Below are 22,463 nucleotides of genomic sequence, written 5' to 3' on the forward strand. Positions count from 1 at the left end.
TTCTGTGCATGTCCAGAAACACTAAAATCCATGTTTTTATAGAGTCATTCCAAACATCTCCTGCCTTTATTCCTTTCTGGATTCCCCTCCAGCCGCCTCCTGGGCTTGTACCTGTCATTGTCGTGTGTCATGACCAGGTGGTTGAATCTTTCCATTACCTGTGGCCACAGTTTTTATCCTGTCATCCAAAGCCCACGTGCCACATGTTTTGTTTTCCACACCTTCAGAGAGGGCTCAGGTTAAGCTTGAGCCAAGGCAGCTGGGCTGGGCAGGGCAGGGAGGGTTGCTATAAGCAGGACACTGTTCATTTTCCAGGTTCTCTTCAGTTTGTGCAACACATCCTTATGGAAGAAAGAGAAGGGGATGAATTCTTTTGAGATGGAATTGTGTTTTGAGTGGGGGTGGATGTAGTTTCTAAGGAGTTATCCATAATCCAAGATGGCAGGAGTAAGGGAATTGTGTGATTTACTCCATTGTATGTTTTACCTGAGCTCCTTGTTCCTGTTGAGACAGAAGGGAAGAAGGCTGAAATAGATACAGACTGTGTTTGAGGACACTCAGTTTGTCCTGCTAACTCCCTGCCAGTCCCCTGGGCACAAGGATGGGGAGGGCAGGGCTGGAGGAAGCTGGAACTGCTTGGGAATGAGGAATTTGGGAGCAGGGAGGAGGAGATGGTGGGTGTGTCATGGACAGCAAAAGGGAGCAGCTCATCAGCAGCAGGGGCAGAAAGGAGGGAACTACTTTGGGAGACAAAGGTGAGCTCAGAGAAGCATCTGCAGCTGAAGGTTTATAGAAATGCTTCCATCTTTTGTTGATGAAGGAAAGAGAGGGTAGTGAGAGTAAGGAGCAATTCTGATGTGGGGAGAGCACTGCAATAAAGGCAGGGATGACTGCCAAGGGTTGTAGACCCAGCCTGGGCAGCGAATTGCAGAGAATGATCCCTTTTCCTAGAGCTGGGAAAAAAGCATATTCTCTTGCATGTAAGTAGTGTATAGTGACTTTCTTTTTTTTTTTTGCCTAGCTGTATGCAATTTAACTTTGGCAGAAAGTGCTGGTTGAATACATCGACAGGTTTAATTGCTTTGGCTTGAGTAGGATGAAAGTGAATTTATTTCCCAGTGAGAAGAGCGTTGAAAGGCTGCATGAAAACCTGTCAAAGGAAATTGAAGCGGGGTTGGGGAGTTATCTTTACAGTAAATGGAATTGATAAACATGTCAGTTAAAAGGGGAATTTATTTATGATACTCAGGTTTTGTGGCCAAAAGTCTTTGAGAATTCCGTTCACTGGGAAAATGAATTTTATCTGTTCAATTGATTTGCTTTTTCGTTATGCTTGTAGAGCAAGAAATTGTCACAGAGTAAAAAGCTGAAGTAATATTTGTTCTTTTTTTCCAGAACACATCAGTAATGGAGGATCAGAATGAAGATGAGTCTCCAAAGAAAAATACCTTGTGGCAGGTAGGACTAACATGAATGTAGAATGAGAGGTTCCAGGACTTTGTATGTTCCTGCTTTTGAGAAATATCTGAATCTTGGGTCTCCATAATTATCCTTGGATGTCATTGGCTGTATCCTCCTAAAATTAGCTCAGCCTTCGAGTGAAGGATGATGCCAGTGGATAATCCTCAAGAAATTACCAGTTTTGCTCAGATTTTATGGTTTGTGCTGACCTTGGAAGGACAATGCTCTGTCAAAGCATCCTTGGGAATAAATTTATATTTCTGAGCATGTGACTGTTGTTTAAAAAGAGAAGTTCAACACGACAAGGACTCACAACCCATTTGGTTTGAAGAAGTTTGGGAATATTTTGGAGCTGTCAGTTGCTCCCCAGCAGCCCCTTGGCTCCTGAGGGGCTCAGAGGAGCTGGCATAACTTTGGGGCTGTGCTCAGTAATTAGCAGTGGCTCCTGCTGGGGTGTTCTGGGCCATCCTGATGTGGAGCTGAAGCTCCTAGGATTTTAATGAGGTGTTCATGTGCATGTCCCAAACATTGACAAGAGATGTTCTGCAAAAACAAACCAAACCCTTGATTCTGAGTTTTTATTTGTGGACAACCAGTGCAACACTGACATGAGAGTCTCGAATTCTTATTTTAACCACCAAAATCTGAGCAAAACATTTGTGGAGACAAACTGCAATGTGCCCAGAAACCACTGCTTTGAGCTGGGAAAGGTAGTTCTAAAAGCAATTACATCCCTTGGAGTTTAAGTAGTAAGAGGTGTAAGGGAAGAATTCAAGACTTTCAGTGTAAGTAGTAATTTAGGAGCAAAGGCTATGAAACACTTTGAAAAGTCTTTGAAATTCATCTGATGTAACTCATTTCTTGAAGAATGTGTTTTAAAATTTAGTTTTGATGATTTCTTTGCATCTTCTTACATGTTCTTCCTTGAGAGAGATTTTCTTAAGCTGTTCCTGTAGCTTATCTATAAATACCAATATTTGAATATACATTAACATATAAATAATGTTCCTTTTCCAACCCCAGATAAGTAATGGAACTTCATCTGTGATTGTCTCAAGAAAAAGACCATCGGAAGGAAACTACGAAAAGGAAAAGGACTTGTGTATAAAATATTTTGACCAGTGGTCTGAATCAGATCAAGTGGAATTTGTGGAACACCTCATTTCCCGAATGTGTCACTATCAGCATGGACATATTAACTCCTACCTGAAGCCCATGTTACAGCGGGACTTCATCACTGCGCTGCCAGGTAAATCCGGGCCAGGGCACAGGACTGCCCTGGGCTGTGCAGCCCCTGGGAACATCCTCTGCCTTCCCATTGTCCTCAGAGAGCCAGTGCTGCTTCCTGCTGCAGAGAAGGGCAGCAAGGTGGCTGAATGCCTTCTGTGATTAATTGAATTGGCCACTGGATGCCAGTGTTGTTCCATGTTAAAATAGTCAGACTGGTGTATGCCAAAGAATTTGTGCTGGAATTGGAACTGAGTTGTCACAAAAGTTGTGCATCTGCAAGCTTTGGTCTGAACTCCGTTTTCATACAGAAAATGCTACTGCAGAGGTATTTTAGTTTAGGAACTCTTGCATTTTAATGTTGTTCTGAGTTTCTCCTTAGATGAGTGCATCTGGTTTGTCTACTCTTGTTGCTGACCTGAGAGCAAAAACACTTTTGGATTTTTATTGTATTGTCCAGCCCTGACTCGTCCTTTCAGTTACTCGCAACCTCTTCTGACACCCACAAGTGTCAGCCTGTGTTGATATGTTCAGATATGAAATCTGTTTTTACACTTGCTTTATAAATTTTTTCACAAAAATGCAGAGCAGCAATAGAGGATATATAGAATTTCTAGATTGTAATCTACTGGTAAAGTTGTATTTATTTTTCGATAAGTTTTTGGAAGAAATTGTATCTCTGGAATCTTGCTGCTAAGGGCAGTGATTCATATGATTCTTGGAAAGGGAAAAGTGTGGACATTGTTTGCAGAGTGGGAAATCAGCCTGGGTAAGTGGTCAGTGTGTTCTGTGTGCCCCTGGCAGCCCACTGGCACAGCTTCACCCTGAAGTGTGTGAGCACCTGTGGTGTTATCCCAGCAATGCCAGGACAGTTCTGAACACTGAGGGTGGAGGAGGCCATGCAAAGCCTAAAAGCTAAATCCTAAAAATCCAAATCAGCTGCTCCTCCTAGGACTGACTCTCCAGACCCTTCATGTGCAAGTCTGATCTTCAATTAAATTTTTATTTTGTTTGCTTTTATACCTCAGGGCTGATACAAAGTTATACAGATCTTTCATGTTACGTATTTCTGCCCTAGAAAATTTTGGGAGCTTTGTGAGGTGACACTTGTTTACACCACATTTGTGTATACCAAAATACATCTTTACAACTTCTGTTGCTTATCCCCAGTGTAAATATTGGGAATTGTTCCCATATTCAGCCTTCCTTGAAGGTGCTGTGGTGTGTGAAGAACATCTGTCTAAATTTACCCAGGAGCTTAATCCCAGCTGATTGAAATCAATGCTGTACTGGGCTGCAGTCACATAAAGGAGAACTGGAGTACCACTCTCAGGCACATGGAGGGATTTCTGGGGTCATTCTGTGCAGGGCCAGGAATTGATGATCCTTGTGGGTCCCTTCCAACTCAGGATATTCAGTGATGCCTTTTTAAAAGATGGCTTTCCTTGTCTTGAAGAAGTCACATTCTTTTGTTGTAAATAGGAGTAGTTTTTGCTCACTGTCCTGACCAATTTTACACTTGTGAGAATGTAGAAAAAATGGAAGAAGAGTTGATGGAATCTGGCTTCCTTGTTTTCAGTGACAGAGTGGTAACTGTTGCATATTTCCTGATCTAAGTGACTGTTTTGTATCTAATGTTGATCACATTTAGAGAGTTGACATCCCACATTTGGGTTTCATTTTCATACAAAGTGATATTTATACACAGACCTTTGAAATCCCTGTGAATTTTAATTGTTTGAATTTATTATTGAAATTCAACCAAACCTTCAGCTGCTCCCTCTAATTGACAACAGCTCTTTTTTCACCATTTTCTGTTAAACTGTAAAGACTCTGTAGAGGCATAAGGCTGGGTGTCATATTTTCCTTTGAAAAGTCTACCAGTAGATGTCAAATTCATTTTACTTCAGAAAATGGAAAGGCTTTAGTACCTATTTCAGAAATTTTCTAAAACAAATCCCTGTCTTTTGATGTAAAAGAGGGATATGCAGCTATTTCAGGCCTTAATCTGTCTTAAACTTAGTCCTGTATGTTGTCTGACATAAATCTATTCTTGAGATTTTTGCTGCTAGCAGAAGTTCACAGGTTTAAATTGCTACATCCAAAAGAGATGTCAACTGAAATATTTACCCTAATTAACATAATAGGATCAGGTCCAAAGCACAGACATGAAGGACAGGGCCACTAGACATACATTACAGTTACCTAAATTATGTAGAATAAATCAATAAATGAGTAAGACTCACATGTATTAGTTTCTGCTGCTGTTCATTTTTATGAAGGCCATGTGAAATTCAGTGTGCAGTGGAGGACTGTATGAATATACTCTCTTCATGCTCTAAAAAAACCCAGTTCCTTTGATTTGTCAGGACTATTTGAAGCCTAAAGTGGGCTGTCATGAGATAAAGTGGAAAATTAAAAAAGGTCGTCATTTCCTGGTTTGAAAGATTTTTTTCATGCTTGGCCAAGGGGTGTATGTTACTCATGAAAATTGAGTTATTCAACATCTCAGGTTCAGGGGAGTTTTGTGGAAAGCAAAATTGCAGGTCCTTTGAAATAAGGAACAGACTTAGCAGTGACTTTGCCACAGGGAAGAATTTCTCTCCAATATCCCATCTAATCCTGCCCTCTGGCAGGGAAGCCGTTCCCCCTTGTCCTGACTCTCCAGTTCCTGATGCAGGGGAGCTTTCTTGTAGCCCTTTCTGACACTGGCAGGGACTCTGAGGTCTCCACACAACGTTCCCTTCTCCAGGCTAAACATTCCCAGCACTCCCAGCCTGGTTCTATAGGGGAGCTGCTCTAGTCCCTCTAGCAGCCCCAAGGCCTCCTCTGGACTTGCTCCAACAGTTCCATGTCCCTGTGTTGGGGACACCAGAGCTGTGATCCCTGCTCCAAGTGGGATTTCAGGAGAGCAGAGTGCAGGGGAGAATCCCCTCCCTGGGCGTGTCCATGCTGCTTTTACTGCAGTGTTATGCTGATTCTCCCTGCAGGGCAGAAGGATGTTCCAACAGGCAGGAAAGACAAAACCTTGGTCATATTTTGGTGTCTCTGTGTGCACTCACCTGTAACTGGTGCCCCTGCCAATGGCAGTGTTCTCACATTGCTGCCGTGCCCCGAAGCTCTGGATTCTCAGTGTCTTGCAAAGCTGGTTTGGTTGTTTCTGTGCACTCACTGACTGCTCTTCATTTCTTTGTAGAGCAAGGCTTAGATCACATAGCAGAAAACATCCTTTCCTATCTCGATGCCAGATCCCTGTGTGCAGCAGAGCTGGTGTGTAAGGAGTGGCAGAGGGTGATCTCGGAGGGGATGCTGTGGAAGAAGCTCATTGAGAGGATGGTACGCACAGACCCGCTCTGGAAAGGGCTCTCGGAGAGGAGGGGTTGGTAAGTGCTGAGCTCCACTGCTGCACGGCCCCTGCACACATCCTCCCAAGGAACCTGCCCAAAAGGAGCCTTACAGTGAATGGGAATTGCCGAGCAACTGATCTCTGCTAGGGCTGGAGGCCAAAGCTGTCACTTCCCCTTTCTGCTCTGCCTCTGTCCCTGTTCTTTTGTGCTCCCATGTCTGTCACCATTTTTTCTTGCTTGAGTCTGTGCAAATTTGGAATTTCTGTATTGCGAGGAGAACTGTCAGTTCCATCAGCTCACAAAAAACAGCGCCAGCACATTTGCAGGGCTTTTTCTCAAGTGAAGTATTTCCAATTGGACTTCTTCTTTTTTGTTTGGTTGGTTCGTTGGGTTTTTTTGCATAAAGTATAAAATAGCAGCTTGGGCTGCAAAAGCTTCTCAAAGAGAAACCCTTGCTGTTTGTGGCAATGGAGATTTCCTGTCCTTCCCAAGTTTCTGGAGAGCTGTTCTGCTTCAGAAACCTGTTTGCCTGTGCTCTCTAGTGGTGTGCCTGAGCAAAGGCATGTACAGAGCAACGGGATAGCACAAGGATGAAACCTTGTAGAGCAGGAAATCAGAACTGGAAAACACTTGTTATCTTTTTAACCTTGGACATTCTAAATATTTGTTAAATTTCAAAGTCACAAGGGTTGTAATAATGATACTAAAAATTCTCCCAGGTATTTCTGAAAATACTTGTTTGTTCTGGGCAGGCTTTGCATTCCTGTGAAATTTGGATTCTTTGTGTGGTATATTGAAAAGTGTGTTCTCCTTCTTTCTAGGGATCAGTACCTGTTTAAAAACAGACCAACAGATGGGCCTCCCAATTCGTTTTACAGGTCCTTATACCCAAAGATAATCCAGGATATAGAGGTAGGTGTTCTGATCTATCCTGTCTCAGGACAGATGCTGGTGCTGATTTTGGGGTTTCAGAGGTGGTGAATGCTGGAGCAATGAATCTGTGTCACTGTTGCTCTTGAGATGATGTAAAAAACACCCTTAGCAGCTCCCTGGCACAGCAGGTGTGTTGGTTTAGGTGTTAACAGCATCCTTTTTGCATTTAAAGAGTTTTGGAACCCTTCTGAGACTATGGATCTTAATAAAATAGCAGGTTTAGGACACACTACTCCGAGATAATTCCCTGTATTGCTGAATGTTCAGTATATTGGTGATACACTCACTCAGAAATGTGATCTGAGGTTCATGCCTTAAACAACAATTATTTAAAATGTAACTTATCACTTCTAAAGCAGTTGCTGACTGCTGCAAATACAGCTTTGGTCCTCATAGGGGATTTTTCCTCTCAACTGGTTTGATGGGAGCAATCATCAGTCCTCTGGTGATGAATCCACAGGGCCATCAGTGGTAAAGAAGTTTCAGATATAAAATTTTGCTTATCTTGTTTTGAGATTTACAGAGCTGGGCTTGCCTTGGCAGTTTTGAAATGTTTCTGATAAATCAGGATCATCCCAGTGTTCTGCCAGCAGGAGAAAAATGCATCTTACTCTGTTCACCACAAAGCTCTGAAGTTACACCACAGACTATCATGGATTTATTTCAGGATGGGAAAATATTGGTCTGAAATTCATTAGTGGGGAAATGTGTTTTGATGTTGAAGACAGATGTGAACTAATGGAATCACTGTGTGGAATGGCAGGCAAATGACAATTTGTGCTTCTTGGCACTCAGGAAACAAAATTATCCTCAACTCTGAACCCAGCTGTAAAATGCTTCTGCTGGAAGCCATAATGTATTTTCCAAATACCTTTTTATAAACCTTGATACATCATTTATAGACATTTAAAGAGTTGAGCATGAAATACACCTTAGGCAAAATATGACCAAACTTGATATTTACCTGTGAGCTGAATGATCCACTTAGTTACGGGAGGGGAGATGTATTTTCCCTGTAGGGAATGAGAGTGATGCTGCAATGATAAGCCTGTGGGATTAAGAGCTTTTAGTGTGATATTTTCTTGATTTCTGCACAATTCTGGCCTAGTTCTGTAAAGAAAATGGGCAAAAAGCAGCGTGAAACCATTTGCATAGAACACTAAAACAGTTTGGCATTACTGTAACTCGCGCTTTGAATGCTATTCTTCTGAAACTCATTTGTATATGTGGAACATTTGTGTAGGCACTGTTGTTATTAGAGATGGAAGGACTCCTTGAAAGTGTTCTGAGGGCTTTTGAATTATCCCAATCGGCTCTTTAATGCTTTGGTTCTTTAGTTGCTGTAGATTTGCTTTCCAGTGCACAGAAACAAAGGTCCTGAATTTTGAATACTTCTTGCTGGGATGAAGCAAGTAGGAAAAACCCAAACCCCTTGTGCTTTTCTCATCTCCAATATCAATAATAAATATAAAAAAAAATTCAGTCTTTGAATAGCTGAGAATGGGAAAAGAATAGGATTTTAAAATGCATTGTAGCAATGAGTGTTTCTGTCACAGCAGATTTTCCCCTGCTTGCCTATTCCCTCAAGCCCTCTGAAATATTCCTGTTTGTCAGGTCTCTGACCTGGAGTGGGGTTGGTGTTTGTGCTGGTAGTCAAGAGCCCAATAATTCTTCTACTTCCAAAAATAAATCACCCTTTAAAGTACTTTTCAGAAATTGCTTCCCTAAAGGGCTGTCAAAAGAAGCTTTTAACACTGTTTAAAATGCAGAGAGTGGGTACCAATAACAACCAAACCTAGCTTTAAAATTAACTTTTTCCTCCTCTTCGTGTTTTTATTGCTCTTCCACAGTTTTGTACTTTCTCCATTCTTCCATGTTTCACAGCAATGTGTAGAAGCTCTGATTTAAGACTTTCATCTTAGATGTGATGAAGAATTTTTTGTCTCTGAATACCAAAATGTTTTTTCTTCAAATATTTGCCTGGATCTTTAATTAAAGGTCTTCCTGTTTCTGTCAGAGGGTCAGAGTTTAGGGAGCCATATTAGCATTTATAGAATTATATACATGTTGCTAAAAACAAATCCAGAGGATGGGATTTTTTTAATATTATTAAATATATTTGATGTAGCACAAAAATCTTGTCATTTGGTATTTTACCACAAAGATTGACCAGATCCTGCTAGATTGTTTCCAAGGGTGAGAGTTAGGAATTTATTGCAGCTGGTGCTAAATTGGGTTGTGGGCAGAGGTAAGCTCAAAACAGAATGTGCTCTCTGATGTCAGAATTTGAAAAATAATCCCAAACCTGAATTAACAATTGGAAGGAAAAATGAGGAATGATAAACAGCAAATTTTAATTCTTTCCCTTGGGCTCTGCTTGCGTTGTGTGTCAAAAGTTCATGCAAGCACAGAGTGGCGGGAGCTGAAGGTAACACAGGCAGGGGTTTGCCAGAGGGAGCTTCCCTTGCCTCTCCAGAAATGTGGTGGTGCCAGTGTCTGTTTACTTCATGCCAAACACATTTTAGGAACATAATGTCACTTCTGAAGTAGTTTGATTTCAAAAAAAAGAGGACATTTAGAGATCAGAAACCAAATTCTTGGAAAGAGATGGTTACTCTCCACCTCCACTGTGAAGCCAAATATTTAATTAGGTTTCATTTCACAAGAGGTGGTCCAGTCCCTCCAAACCTCTCCAAGTCACACGTTGAACTGCCAGGGTTTTTTAGGAACTTTTTTTAAAGAGAAAACCTTTTTTGATCTGGGGGTTTATCCTAGAAAACTGGACTTGGTGTGAGACCTTGTTTGTGCAGGGCCCTGGCTGGAGCGGGTGGCCATTCCCATGGGGTCCTGTCGTCCGGCACATAGCCAGCCTGGGAGGGTTAATCCTGCCCACTCCAGAACCCCAGGCCCTGGAATTTTTCCATGTTATTTGTGAAGCGTGGCCAACTATTGTGTTGTCCCCTCAGGATTAGCACAAGCATCTATTTCTGGTGATGAGTTGAGAAGACTTTATTTCATAAATGTTCTCCTTATCTTGAGGCACATGGCGAGTGCCCTCAGTTTGTTTCCATAGAGACTTGGGTCCACCTATTTAAGATGAGAAGAAAAATGTGTTTTTTTCTAAGACTTTAGAAAGATGTAGTGCCAGGCCATCAGATAAACACTCTGTGTTCTTCTGATTTCTGGAAAAGTTTTGGTTTTAGGACTGGAAGGGAACTTTTAAAGCCTTGGGACAGTTTGAAAAGGGAAAGAAGTTGGTTCTTGCCCTGAGTCCCTGCCAGCACTGGGACTTGGTTGTTTATGAAGATTGCAGGGTATAATTTCTGAGGGAAATGGGTTTGTTTAGTACTGCTCTTAATTATGATGCTGGAGAAATTTTATGTGCATATGTGGGGAGAATCTGGTCAGCATTATATGGCTAGAATTTTTTTCAGCCAGCCTTTGAAATCTCCATTCCACAGGCGCTTTCCAAAAAACATTTCTTAAAGATGAAGCTGGCCGAGGAGAGGGGAGGCTTTGGAGCAGGAGGGACCAAGTTCTTGTGGTGCATGGCACAGATTGCAGCCCTGGTCTGAGCAGGGCAGAACTTCCCCCTCAGCTGCCCTGGCCCCGGGCTGGGGCCCTGGCCTGGCTCCTTTGGTTCCCTTTGCCCCACGGCACTCCTGCTTGTTAACTCAGAGCAGCCCTGGAAGGGGACCTGGGGGTCATTGCTTATCAGACCCTCTTAATTTGACCATGAATGAAATATTAAGTCCTCTCTACTCTGGTGACACAAGTTTATTTATTTATGCCTTCCCTCTGCCATGGTCAGGAGGGATTTTCCTTTTTCCCTTTGAGGAAAGCGTGAGAAGAACAAAGGGTTGGATTTTCATGGCCTAATGCGTCAGAAGAAATCCCTACATACGTAACAAATGTGGATGTTCCTTTTGCTTTTTGCTGTCCCACTTGTCCTGCAGGAGAATTGTGTATTCAGAGGGAACAGAAACTTCTTGGTTTATGGGATTAAGATAAACCCACTTTACTCTGCAATAACATTCACAAGGATAAAAATGCAGTTGTTAGCCAAGGAGCTGAACACAGTGTACATTATCCAATGGTAAAAAAACCCTGCTCCTAGTAGATTATCCTTAACACTTCCAATGTATAGTTAATGTTCCAGCTGTTAATGAAGATGAATTGCATTTTTTTTTCACTGTGCATCTTCACACCAGTGAATATATTCTGGCATGGTCAAGGCTTGGCTACACCTCTGTATCTTGGACTATTTTCTGTTTGTACTTTTCTCACTAAATGCCTTTCTTTCTTTCAATCCATTTGTGCACCACTTCAGCTGCCAAATGGCTCTCCTGCTGTGGCAAATGCTAGGTCTTTCCCTTGTATGTCCAGATTTTGTTGGTTGTGCAGCATTTGTGAGCTCTTCACTGCTGTTGCTCGGGTGAGCTTTTAGGAGAGTGTGGGAAACTGTGGGTGTGAACTCAGAGACTGTTCTCCCTTTTAGTGGGGAAACCTGAGTTCAGAGGCAGAGAAGATTTTTGAGGGCATCTGTAGAAAATGCAGCAGTGGGTTCTGGATCTCTTGGTGCAGGTTTGGAGCCATAAGTACACAAATAAACTGTGGGATTCTTCAGCCCTGACTCGCTGATGCTCTAAGAGGCCACAGACACGGTGATCTCCTCACCCCTCATACCTGCTGTCCTCCCAGCTTGGTGTATACAGGTAGGATCTCTCCTGGCAGGAAGATGCAGATGAAGACTTTCACTCCCTGCACCATGGAGCAATGACCAGAAATTCTCTGTAGCAGAAGCTTTCATGTGGTTGCCAATTCTTCATTAACCATGTTCCTCTCAGAGGGTCCTCCAGTTGCCCACCCACTCAGTCTGTTCAGTCATCCCAAATGTTATTTCTCTGGATTTGCACATCTGGTTTCACTCCACTGCCCAGGGAAGTGCTGCTGTGCATTCTGTGTGTCATGGCTGCTTTCCCAGCATCCCAAGAATTAAGGCAGCGTGAGGGGATTTTACAAGTTCTCCAAAAACAGGCACTGTTTTCCCACAGTAGCCACACCACATAATGGCTATATGGAATGACATCTCCTCACAGAACTGAACTGTGCACTTGCATGTGCCTTACTGCCCTCACAGAGGTACACAAGACTTTTAGTTTCCTTTATCTGAAGCCAGCATTTTCTTACGGGGAGCAGCTGAAGTAGCTTCCTGTCGTGAGCCTGTGAGAACTGAGCCAGCTCGTGTCCCCAGTGCCTGGTGAGCAAACTTCCACTGCATGCTGCTCTGGGGAGCTGTGACCAGCAGCATTTCTGATCTGGGGGGTTCCCAGTGTATTCTGGAGCTGTTGGGAGTGGCTGGCACAGGAAGTTGAAGTGTGTGGAAATGCTCACAGAGCCTTCACAGCTCATCTGGCACATGCTTGGTGCAAGCTTAGTGCAGACCTTTCCAAGAACAGGGCTTTGGGGAAGCTCTCCCTTAAGACTATTCAGAACTGAGTGTCTGAACAGAAATAGTTTCTAAAACTATTTAAATTGGCTGACTGGGATCTCCGATGCCTTATCCCCTGTGCCTCTGGTGTTACTATTACATATTTAAATCTGCTGCCTTCAGATCTATAATTATATTGGCTCCTGCTGTTGATGCCTGCAGTCCTCTCTTGTTTCTGAGGGTCAAAGGAGTTGATGAGCTGCAGTTGTGCCCTCCTAGCCCAGATGAGCTAAAGCTTGGGAATTGCCTGTCCTTCCCTGCTCCAACCCTGCACTGCGTGCTGAGCAAGGAGATGAGCTGGGCTGATCTCTCCAGAGCAGTGCCAGCTTTGGGCCCAGTTCCCAGTGTGCCAATCAGCAGGGCACTGGCTGGCCAGGAAAGCTGATCCCAAACTGACACCTTCACTTTTGTTGGTTTCCCCACCAAATTGGAAGGGAATGAGGGGGGTGAGTGATCTGTCAGCTGCTCCTCTAGAAGCGTCTCTTCATATTTGTGATTTAGACAAATTCCTGGGGCACATCAGGTTTGTATTAGGACTGGGTATAATTCTCTCCAAATTGCATAATGTGAGACAATTTAAGGAGCAAACAAGTGGAAGACAAAGTGGAAAGTCGGTTTTCCCTTGAAGCAGACATGTTTTCCTAGAATTGGGATGTCATGCTCCACTTCTGTCTTTACTGAGGGTTCAGTCAGTTTTAATCTTGGAGGAGCTGCAGAGGTGCCTGCTACTGCTTTGGAAGTTAGGATTACATAATAAATATCCTTTTCCAAACAAACTGCCAGTCTGTCATCTTCTCCCCAGGTTTCCATGTAGTATTTGGGGAGAATTCCAGAGAAATAGCTAAACAGATGGCCTATTCTGATGAAAGCATCCCAGCCTGCCCAGGTGCTGCAGGTGTTGGCCTGGAGTTCTGGGCACACGTTCTCTTATGGTTGTGTTAGGATCTTCACATTTCTTTGAATCCAGAATTGATTTTCCAACAAGGAGTAAAGCTAATTAAGACCTGAAAATCATGCTGGTTCTGCTATGAAATAGTTTGCAGCTTTTTACAGCATGTCAGGTCTCTCTCCTTAAAAGTACCTCTCGGAATGAAAATGTTGAGAATTACTCTTCCACAGATGTCAGGTGGGGGGAGGAAAGCAAGTTTAGGTTATTTGAAACCTTATAGTTCCTGTTGAGCTTTATTTTTATCAGGATTTTAGGTACTTTCAGGAGGGTTTCATATCTCAACACCTCTTTCCAAGGTGTGTAGTACAATTAATGGGTGATATGGCTGGGGAAGGGAAGACCCAGGAAATCCCTGTTGGAATCAGCAGTTCTGTAATGTTGGTCACACAGGTGAGGCTAGACAAGGCATCATGTGAACTCCTGGTCTCATCTTTGCAGCTTTTGTTGGTTGGTCACATAAATGTAGGGGGAAATGGTTCTGGAATGTGTCTCTCTAATGGTTCCTTGCAAAATTTTCATTAAGACTGGTTGACCATGATTTCCTCCATAAACACAGCTTTTGTCATGACAAATGACAGAAGTGCTAATGCTAATTCATTGTGGGTTTTGTGTCTTTTTTGGGAGCAGGAGAAGAGATTTGTTTTATGTCCTTCAGCTTCAAAGATGGTGTGTGTTAAAGTGGGAAGCTGGGGGGGGTGGGACAGTCCTGGTGCAGCCTGAGGCCCAACTCCTTTTTTTGCCCTCTGGTCAGACTATAGAATCCAACTGGAGGTGTGGGAGGCACAACTTGCAAAGGATCCAGTGCCGCTCGGAGAACAGCAAGGGGGTCTACTGTTTACAGTATGATGATGAGAAGATCATCAGTGGCCTACGAGATAACTCTATTAAGGTGAGCACTTCCCTTTGTCCTTGCCCTGGCTGTGAGTGGGGTTCTGCCCTGGAAGCAGCCTGTGCTTTTTGGTGTCTCTTCATGGGACACTGGTTGGTGAGGCTGGGATGTGTGAGCCTGGCAAAGACCTCACCTGCACTCTGTTCTGGAAGCCTGGGGCACTGCTAGGGATCACATGGATTAACTACAAAGATTGCCCTGAAATCAGTGTTCCCCCAGGAGAGGGGGGAGGTGTCTGTGTGCCACTGGCCTTGGCTGTGGCTGTTTCATTGGCAGGACTTCACTTCCATCCTCCCTGGCACTTCTTTGGCCGGAGAGGATTTGATCTACTCATGGTGCTTGGTTATTTTTCACTGTTCTCTCAAAAATTTACATCAATACTTCCTAAAGCTAAAAGGAAGGACAAGGCCCCCTGATGGGGGTCTAGGGGTCTGGTTTTCCTCCTTTCTTCGCAGCTGTGACAATGTTCAAGTCTCAGACCCATGTTTTTGATCTTGATAGGCCATTTACCCTTCTTGTTTCTAACAGATCTGGGACAAAACAAGCTTGGAATGTTTGAAAGTATTGACGGGACATACTGGCTCAGTTCTTTGTCTGCAATATGATGAAAGAGTTATTGTAACTGGATCTTCAGATTCTACAGTGAGGTGAGTGTTCTTGTACAAAAATAATTTGAGTTTCAGGGCTGGGAATATTTTCAATAATCTCTAAATATAGGAAAACATCCCTAAGATTAATGTGATATTTTGTATTCCAGAAGCAAGATACTCATACTTGGCAAAGGATCATATTAAATAATTTTTCTTCAAAATCTATTTTGTTCTTTTAGCATTAGGAATTTTGAAGGAATATGACCTGTGGGATTCAAGGCATATCCTGAAGTTTTGGAGTGGCTGATGGCCAACCATGCAACAATTTCTTCAGTTAGGGTTTCTTTTAGTGCCCTCTGACACGTTGCAGTTGTGACTCTTATTGCGAGAGTGTTCAGTACACGTGGAGCATTGCCTGACTTGCAGTTCTGCTGGCAGTGAGGACACTTCCAGCAGCCATCTTCCTGCCTTGCCTGAGCCCTGCCAGGGGCTAGCCAGCCAGAGCTCTCCCGTAGAGACTGGGGCAGGCTTGTGCCTGTTCTCACCCCAAAGAGCCATCACTTCCCTTGGGATAACACTCCTCTCTCCCACAGAGTCTGGGATGTAAATACAGGGGAAGTTCTGAACACGCTGATCCACCACAATGAGGCTGTGCTCCACCTGAGGTTCAGCAACGGGCTGATGGTGACGTGCTCCAAGGACAGGTCCATCGCCGTGTGGGACATGGCCTCCCCCACGGACATCACCCTGCGCCGCGTCCTGGTGGGACACCGCGCCGCTGTCAACGTGGTGGACTTCGATGACAAGTACATCGTGTCAGCTTCGGGGGACAGGACCATCAAGGTCAGTGGCAGAGCTCTGCTCCAGGCCCTTTCTGGTGTCTCTCAGTGAGCAGTGTCCTCTTGGTGACTTTGGGCACACAACTGCACTGGAATATTTTTCACGGAAAAGCAAAGCCCATTTGCTGTATGAACTCTTAGTCTCCAGATCAGTTGCTCTGTTGAATGTGCCACATCCTGTGACTTTTTCCAGTGGTATTTTTAATTTCACTTGGCAGTTCTGTCCAGACATGAAATTCCTCAGCAGTGCCTTTCCTCACCATGCTTTCCCAGCAGCTCAGCCAGGCTGTGCCATGTTTGAAGGATTCAGAGGCTGGATTTGAAGGCTGTTACATACCAGAAGATTTGAGTTACCCAGAGTGCAGTAATAGAACAAAGGCATTTCCACCCTGCCCTCTGTGAACCAGAGCTGCCTTAGCCTGGGCCAAAAAGTTCTTGGCAGTTCCATGTCCAAATCTCTGCCAGAGATCCTGCTGCACTCTGTGTTGGAAAATGAGCCACTTTATACTCTGCGTTACAATTTCAATTACAGTTCATTAAAAATGGGCAAAGTTGATTGAATCCTTTAAGGTTAAGACCAAGCTTAAAGGCCATTTGGACCTTCTCTTACTAAGAACTTCCTAATAATTTCTTTGGTAAAAAAGCATGAGGGTTTTGTGTTTGCCAACTCCAGTTTTAAAAATTATTTTTAACTTAGGAAGTGTAATCAAGGTTTTGAAATCATTTGGAGTAGTCTCTGCCACCTGAAAATATTTTAGATGCAACCCCCAGCTCTTCTCACTGCCATAGCAGTGCCTCTGTCCCTGCTGGGTCCCCACTGGTGCCCGAGCCCTGCTCTTTGCCTCTGAAGATGCTCTGTGGGTTTTCACTCCTCTGTCAGCCCGAGGCCCCTCTGTCTGTGAATTCCTAGTGGCTTCTCATGCGGTGCAGGAGCCCTGTTTGCTGCAGCTCTCAGGGAGTTTGTCCCCTGTCCCCAGGTGTGGAGCACCAGCACGTGCGAGTTCGTGCGGACCCTGAACGGGCACAAGCGCGGCATCGCCTGCCTGCAGTACCGGGACCGCCTCGTGGTCAGTGGCTCCTCGGACAACACCATCAGGTGGGTGCCACCAGCTGCTGGCTGTGAGTGACAGGGCCCTTCTGTCCTGAAAACAGCATTTCCCTCAACTCTGATGCTGCAAAACTTCCTTGGCATGGCTTGCCATTGGAGCAGATGGTTTCTGAATGGGGCTTACCTCAGAGTAGGAGTAAACATTTCACAACCCTGTGAAAGAGTGGGACACTGAGGTTTCAGAGTGAACAAAACCTCTTATCCACTGCTATATCCCCTTGTTGACGGCTGGGAGAGATGGGGAAGACATTGCTCCCTGGTTTTCTTACTTTCTGAACTTCTAATCAATGGCTGACAGAGAACAGAAAAAACTCTGTTAGAATTTCCCAGAATAACACACATCTGAGCTTTACTTGCATGTGATTCTGAATAATTGCAATAATTTTAATATGTGTACTGTAGCTGCTCTGAATGACACTTTTTTTAAGCAAATTACATACCTCCCACAGCAAACCAGCCAGTAGATGCTTAACCCTGGGTGTAGGAATCAGCCTTTCTCCTGTGTTCTCCCCAGGCTCTGGGACATTGAATGTGGTGCCTGTTTAAGAGTATTAGAAGGCCATGAAGAGCTGGTTCGGTGCATCAGGTTCGACAACAAGAGGATTGTTAGTGGAGCCTACGATGGGTAGGTCTGAAAACAGTTCCCAAAATTTAGCCTTTCTCTTCTGGGGCTCTCAGGAGTCTGCAGACCCTTTCTGTGGGGCTGATGGCAGGACTCCTCTCCAGAGCACTTCTGGCTTGCTCAGTGTCTGCAGTGCAGTGTGGATTCATGGCAGTTACATCCATATCCAAATTCTCCTTTTTTTTTTCTCTGCCTGGAGAGTTACTGAAAACAATTCTGGAACTGGGTTTGGCTGTAGGCTTTTATTTGCTCAGTGTCTGCCTGGGGTTGGTGGGCCCAGCTTCATTCCCACATTGCAGAGGGGTCTGTGTGTGCATTGTCAGCTTGTCTGTCACAGCCATCACAGAGCCATCAGTGGAATGGCTGCTGCAAAGACACTCAAAACTACTGGCTTTTACGAGCTTGAGCATTAGTATTTCTCACAGTGTGCTTGATCCTGAGGAAGTAGCTGTAGTGAAAACCTGGCAAACTTTCCGGGGCTTTGGATGTTATTTTCTATGTTTTCATAATGACTTTCTTCTCTTACTTTTAGGAAAATTAAAGTTTGGGACTTGCAAGCTGCTCTTGACCCTCGTGCCCCAGCAAGTACGTTATGCTTGCGTACGTTAGTGGTAAGTAAAAATTAATTAATTTGGAGTAGTCAGGGGTGTTTTAGTGCATTATTGTGGGACAGGTGGGAATGTCAGGATGGTTTATGAAGTCTAGAGTGCTTAAAAATGAAGAAAAATTTATTGTCATATCCTGAATGATTTGCATCTGAGCTTAAATGAAGTATCTAATTTCTCTGGTTTGAGATTCTCTGATACTCTTAAAAGAAGAAGAAATCATCATGATACTTTATCATATCACTCTGGTTATTGGTGTGTTTCCCTAATATCGCTGTAGGGCTGCTTTTAAATTTCCTCTTATTAACAAAGGGGCAAGAATCTTGTGAGCCTTTCCCAAACTTTTTCCTAACCCTTAACTTTGGAAGGAAGAGCTGGGAAGGGGGGAGGAAACTGAGTCCAACAGATTGCCACAGGAACTCTCAGCTCTTCAGAGGACAGTCACATTTAAGGCTTAAGTTGCTTAAGGTATATTTTTCTTTGTAATGAGGGCTTTGGCTTATGACAGCAGACTTAATTAAAAATAGATGGGGGAATGAATTCCTTGTTCTTTCCACCCGAATGTGTGTGGAACTTTACTTCAGGAGTCAGTTTGACAAGCCCATAGCAACTCAGAGTCCTTGACTGTAGGTGGTGCATGTGCTTGGCATTTCCAATACCTGGAGAAGTGCTTATGTGGCTGGAAATGCTTCTCCTTTTTCTTTCTCTTAGTAGTCGTGGTATAGAGATGTAACTATTCTTTGATTTAGTTTTAGTGAAAAAGTTCTTTGTTTCTGTGTTCTGTGGGTATTCTGTAGCTCAGGTTGGAGTTTGGGATCACTCTGCCAGCTTGTTCTCCAATAAAGGCAGAGTCCTCACTTTAAATTTAATGAGTGTGGATAAGCTGGACTAAAGGGAGAACCTTTTCTGGGCTTCCTGTGCCACTTTGAGATTTGTTGGAAGAGCTGCTGGAGCATTGCTCCCCTTCTTATGGCAGAGTTTGAATTCCTGGCTGCTGCTGTGAGTGTGAGGATCCCCTCAGCAGGTTGGAGCTGTGATGTACTGTTTGGGGCTGCTCAAAAACAGAATCAGCAGAGAATTCTGCAGGAGAAGGAGCCCTGGCAGAGCATCAGTGCCAGCCAGGGGCCAAAATTGCTGCTCCTTGGTGGACAGACAGCTTCCATCTGGAATAATCTCAGCCTGTGGCTGGGCTGGGCCCACTGAGGGAGGCTCAGGGTACAGCACTGAATTTGGGAGCAGTGTGTTTTTTGTAAAGAATTTACATACAAAAGCAGCTTTTCTTTGATCTGTGTATAATTATTAAGGTTTTTTAGTCAGCATAGCAGAGTTTGAACATACCTTGTGTGTCCAGATCCCTGTGTGATACCAGTTCACTGCCATGTTTCCCTCTTGCCTTGCTGACTTCTTGCTTCCTGCCCACAGGAACATTCAGGACGTGTCTTTAGGCTCCAGTTTGATGAATTTCAGATCATTAGTAGTTCCCATGACGATACAATTCTGATTTGGGATTTCTTAAATGTGCCACCGAGTGCCCAGAACGAGACCCGCTCTCCATCTAGAACATACACCTACATCTCCAGATAACAGTCTGCACTTTACTGCCCTCAAAAGGTAAGGCTGGGTCTGGGAAATGTCTGAAACACTCCCTCTGCCTGCAGCTCGGCTTAATGAGGTTTTCCTTAGGAAAAGAAAACCTTTTTATGCCACTTCTTTCCCTATCTAGTCTTTGTGTGGTCATGCTCCAGCATGTCTTGTAGGCTTCCCCCTTCTGTAAGGCCTCATGGTTGTAACTGGGTGTTCAGGCATGTTAAAAAGAGCTGTCATGTATTCACAGCATTGCTGGGAATTGAGGAGCTTTGGTGTATGGCACAGACGTTCCAGCTGTCCCATGAAGTGGGAGCTGGTGGGAGCTCTCCATGTACCTGCTGGCTGTGGGGAGCTGTGCAAGGAGCAGTGCAGAGCCTCTGCAGGGATCTGAGCCTGGGGCAGGAACAGCAGCTCTCTGAGGAGCACAAGTGGCAGGGAGAGCTCTCAGAGCTCACCAGCACAGCTCAGGGCTGTCTGAAACAGAGCCCAGAACTCGCTGGAGTTTGGTTCCCTTTCCCAGTCACTCAGTCAGTGCTCAAAGCCCTTTGTTGGGAGTGTGGATTCTTCTCTCTGCCAACAATTGCACTTCAAACTACACCTACCTGTGAGTGCTGGGGCTTGGAAATACAGGCACTGCCTTCCAAAGCACAGCAGGCTCTGCCAGTGCTTCCCAGGAATGGAGGAGACACCACAGCGAGAGGAGCTGGGAGTGACATTGCCCCAACAGGAAGGATTTACTTTATTTGAAGTAGATAATGAGTGCTTTGTTTAAACGTGGTGTGGAAAGCCTTCCTGTAAGAAGGGGTTTTCATTGTCTCTCTGGATACATTTGTCCCTGCTGTGGCAATGTATTCCTCAGGTTTTTTGCATTCCTGCAGGATCTCTGTGTCTGGCTGGGAAATCCCTTCCCTTGTGGAGACACACTTTGAGGTGCTTCTGCTAAAAGATGAGTTTTCTTTCACCACAGGAAGGGTTAGCTGCCTTCCCTGCTCCTGAACTCCTTTAAAAGCACCAGGGCAGCCTCCTCTCTGGATCTGACACTGGGATCTCTTGGCACATTGCTTTGCAGGGTTGGAGCCAGCAGTTGGCCATTGCCAGGCTGAGCTGCCTCTCAGCATTCCTGTACTCAGGCCCTGCAGTATGGAAAAGCTCTAATGCTGTGAGCATGGGCCATGTGCAGAATCCCAGCTAAACCTCCCCTTCCCAGCAGGTTTTAAGAACCCTGCTGCAGGGGTAGCTTAGTGAAACTCATGGAATGGCTCATCCTGCCTGAGGCAGGACAGGGACACCTGGAAAGGCTGCATTTTATAAACAGTCTCCATCTGCCTTCCAGTCCTGCATCAGTGCTTGCTTCAGTTAACTAAAATGATAATTTGAGATGGACAAAATCTGTTTTTAAATTACAGACTGGGCATGGGTTTTTAAAAGCCACATATAGGGTGTCTTAAGCACAAAAGAAACACAGAATCATGGAATATCCTCAGCTGGAAGGGACCCACAAGGATCATTGAAATCCAGCCCCTGGCCCTGTACAGACCCCCCAGCAATCCCCCTGTGCATCCCTGGCTGTCCAAAGGCTCCTGGAGCTCTGGCAGCCTTGGGGCTGTGCCCATTCCCTGGGGAGCCTGGGCAGTGCCAGCACCCTCTGGGGGAAGAACCTTCTCCCAAAATCCAGCCTGAGCTGCCCTGGCCCAGCTCCAGCTGCTCCCTCAGGTCAAGAAATGAGGGGTTGTATAAAATTCCTGTCATTCCTTGAGCAGCACTGTGCTGGTGTCACTTGGCCACGTGGCACACATGGCTCCATCTTTGGGGTTTGCCAGGGCAGCGGGAGATGCTTTTGGCAGGGGGTTCTGCTGCTCACATCCTGCACACTTGGCAGTTGAGCACAGCTCAGTCTGCGTGGCCCAGGAGGCACAGCTGGGACTACACAGCCCCCAGGTCCTGGTGTTGGTAATGACAGTCCCTTAACAGCTATTTACTCTACTGCAGAGATGCTGTGATGTCACTTTTTGACAGGTTTGTTCTGACTTCAGAATCCACAACCCCTAAATCTACATAAAATTATGGTCCAACAGCTAATATTTCATCATGACATTTAATGAAACAGTTTCATAAGCTTTCAAACATCAGTCTTGCAAGTTTTGAAGCAGCCCTGCACATGTTTTTACAGGCTTTGTAGTGTGAGGCTCTTCAAAGTGGATCAATTTTGACAGTCCTGGCAGTTGGCTGTGAGAGTTTTATTGCTTTCTGTTGAATTCCTGTTGTTTATTGTAACATGATAAAAATTGTTACCATATGATAGTCTCATATTCTGGTATTAAGCATTAGGCATTGGGCTGAGGGAAGGGAAGCCAAGAGCAAGTGCCTAATGATGTTTCAACCTTTCATGTGAACGTCATATCAGAAGAGGGAAGTTCTCCCTAGTCCATTAAAGAGGTTTTGGGAAGTGGCAGGTAAAATCAAAGTTCAGATTTAGTTACACTCAGACCTTACACTGCCTCCAAGCTGATAACAGAGCCATCAGGCTGAAAATGGGATTATCAAAGTATTTGGGGGTTTGGTCTGTTTTCCTAAAAGCTGCTCATGTATTAAAGCAGTTGAACTTGCCTCCTGTGCAGAATTCTTCCTCTGCAGTGTGAGGAAGAAAGAACAATCCCCTGGCCATTTGGGGTGGGTTCAGGGGGCTGAGCTGGAGGGTCCCTGGTTGTGCCTACCAGAGCTGTGGCTTTGTGAGACCAAACTGCCTGTGGGTCACTGCCAAGGACCAGAGCCATGCAGAGCCTGGCTCTTGCTGCACTGGGGCTCAGAGCCCTGG

The 22,463-nt window shown here is 44.6% G+C and overlaps 1 protein-coding gene across 4 annotated transcripts in view; it reads left to right on the forward strand.

Annotated features, from left to right (window-relative positions):
• FBXW11 (F-box and WD repeat domain containing 11) overlaps window positions 1-22,463 on the forward strand; it is a 57,314-nt gene that overhangs the window by 32,336 nt on the left and 2,515 nt on the right. For all 4 annotated transcript variants that reach the window (XM_064387396.1, XM_064387398.1, XM_064387395.1 and 1 more), the window contains 11 exons: window positions 1,396-1,458; window positions 2,485-2,710; window positions 5,885-6,071; window positions 6,857-6,947; window positions 14,160-14,297; window positions 14,826-14,944; window positions 15,481-15,730; window positions 16,704-16,822; window positions 17,349-17,459; window positions 17,989-18,067; window positions 19,484-19,672. In XM_064387396.1, the coding sequence (XP_064243466.1) occupies window positions 1,396-1,458; window positions 2,485-2,710; window positions 5,885-6,071; window positions 6,857-6,947; window positions 14,160-14,297; window positions 14,826-14,944; window positions 15,481-15,730; window positions 16,704-16,822; window positions 17,349-17,459; window positions 17,989-18,067; window positions 19,484-19,645 (1,545 nt within the window). In that variant the 3' untranslated portion in view covers window positions 19,646-19,672. The remainder of the gene's footprint in view (window positions 1-1,395; window positions 1,459-2,484; window positions 2,711-5,884; window positions 6,072-6,856; window positions 6,948-14,159; window positions 14,298-14,825; window positions 14,945-15,480; window positions 15,731-16,703; window positions 16,823-17,348; window positions 17,460-17,988; window positions 18,068-19,483; window positions 19,673-22,463) is intronic.

The sequence above is a fragment of the Passer domesticus genome, chromosome 13, assembly GCF_036417665.1.
Source record: "Passer domesticus isolate bPasDom1 chromosome 13, bPasDom1.hap1, whole genome shotgun sequence".
NCBI classification, from domain to species: Eukaryota; Metazoa; Chordata; class Aves; order Passeriformes; family Passeridae; genus Passer; species Passer domesticus.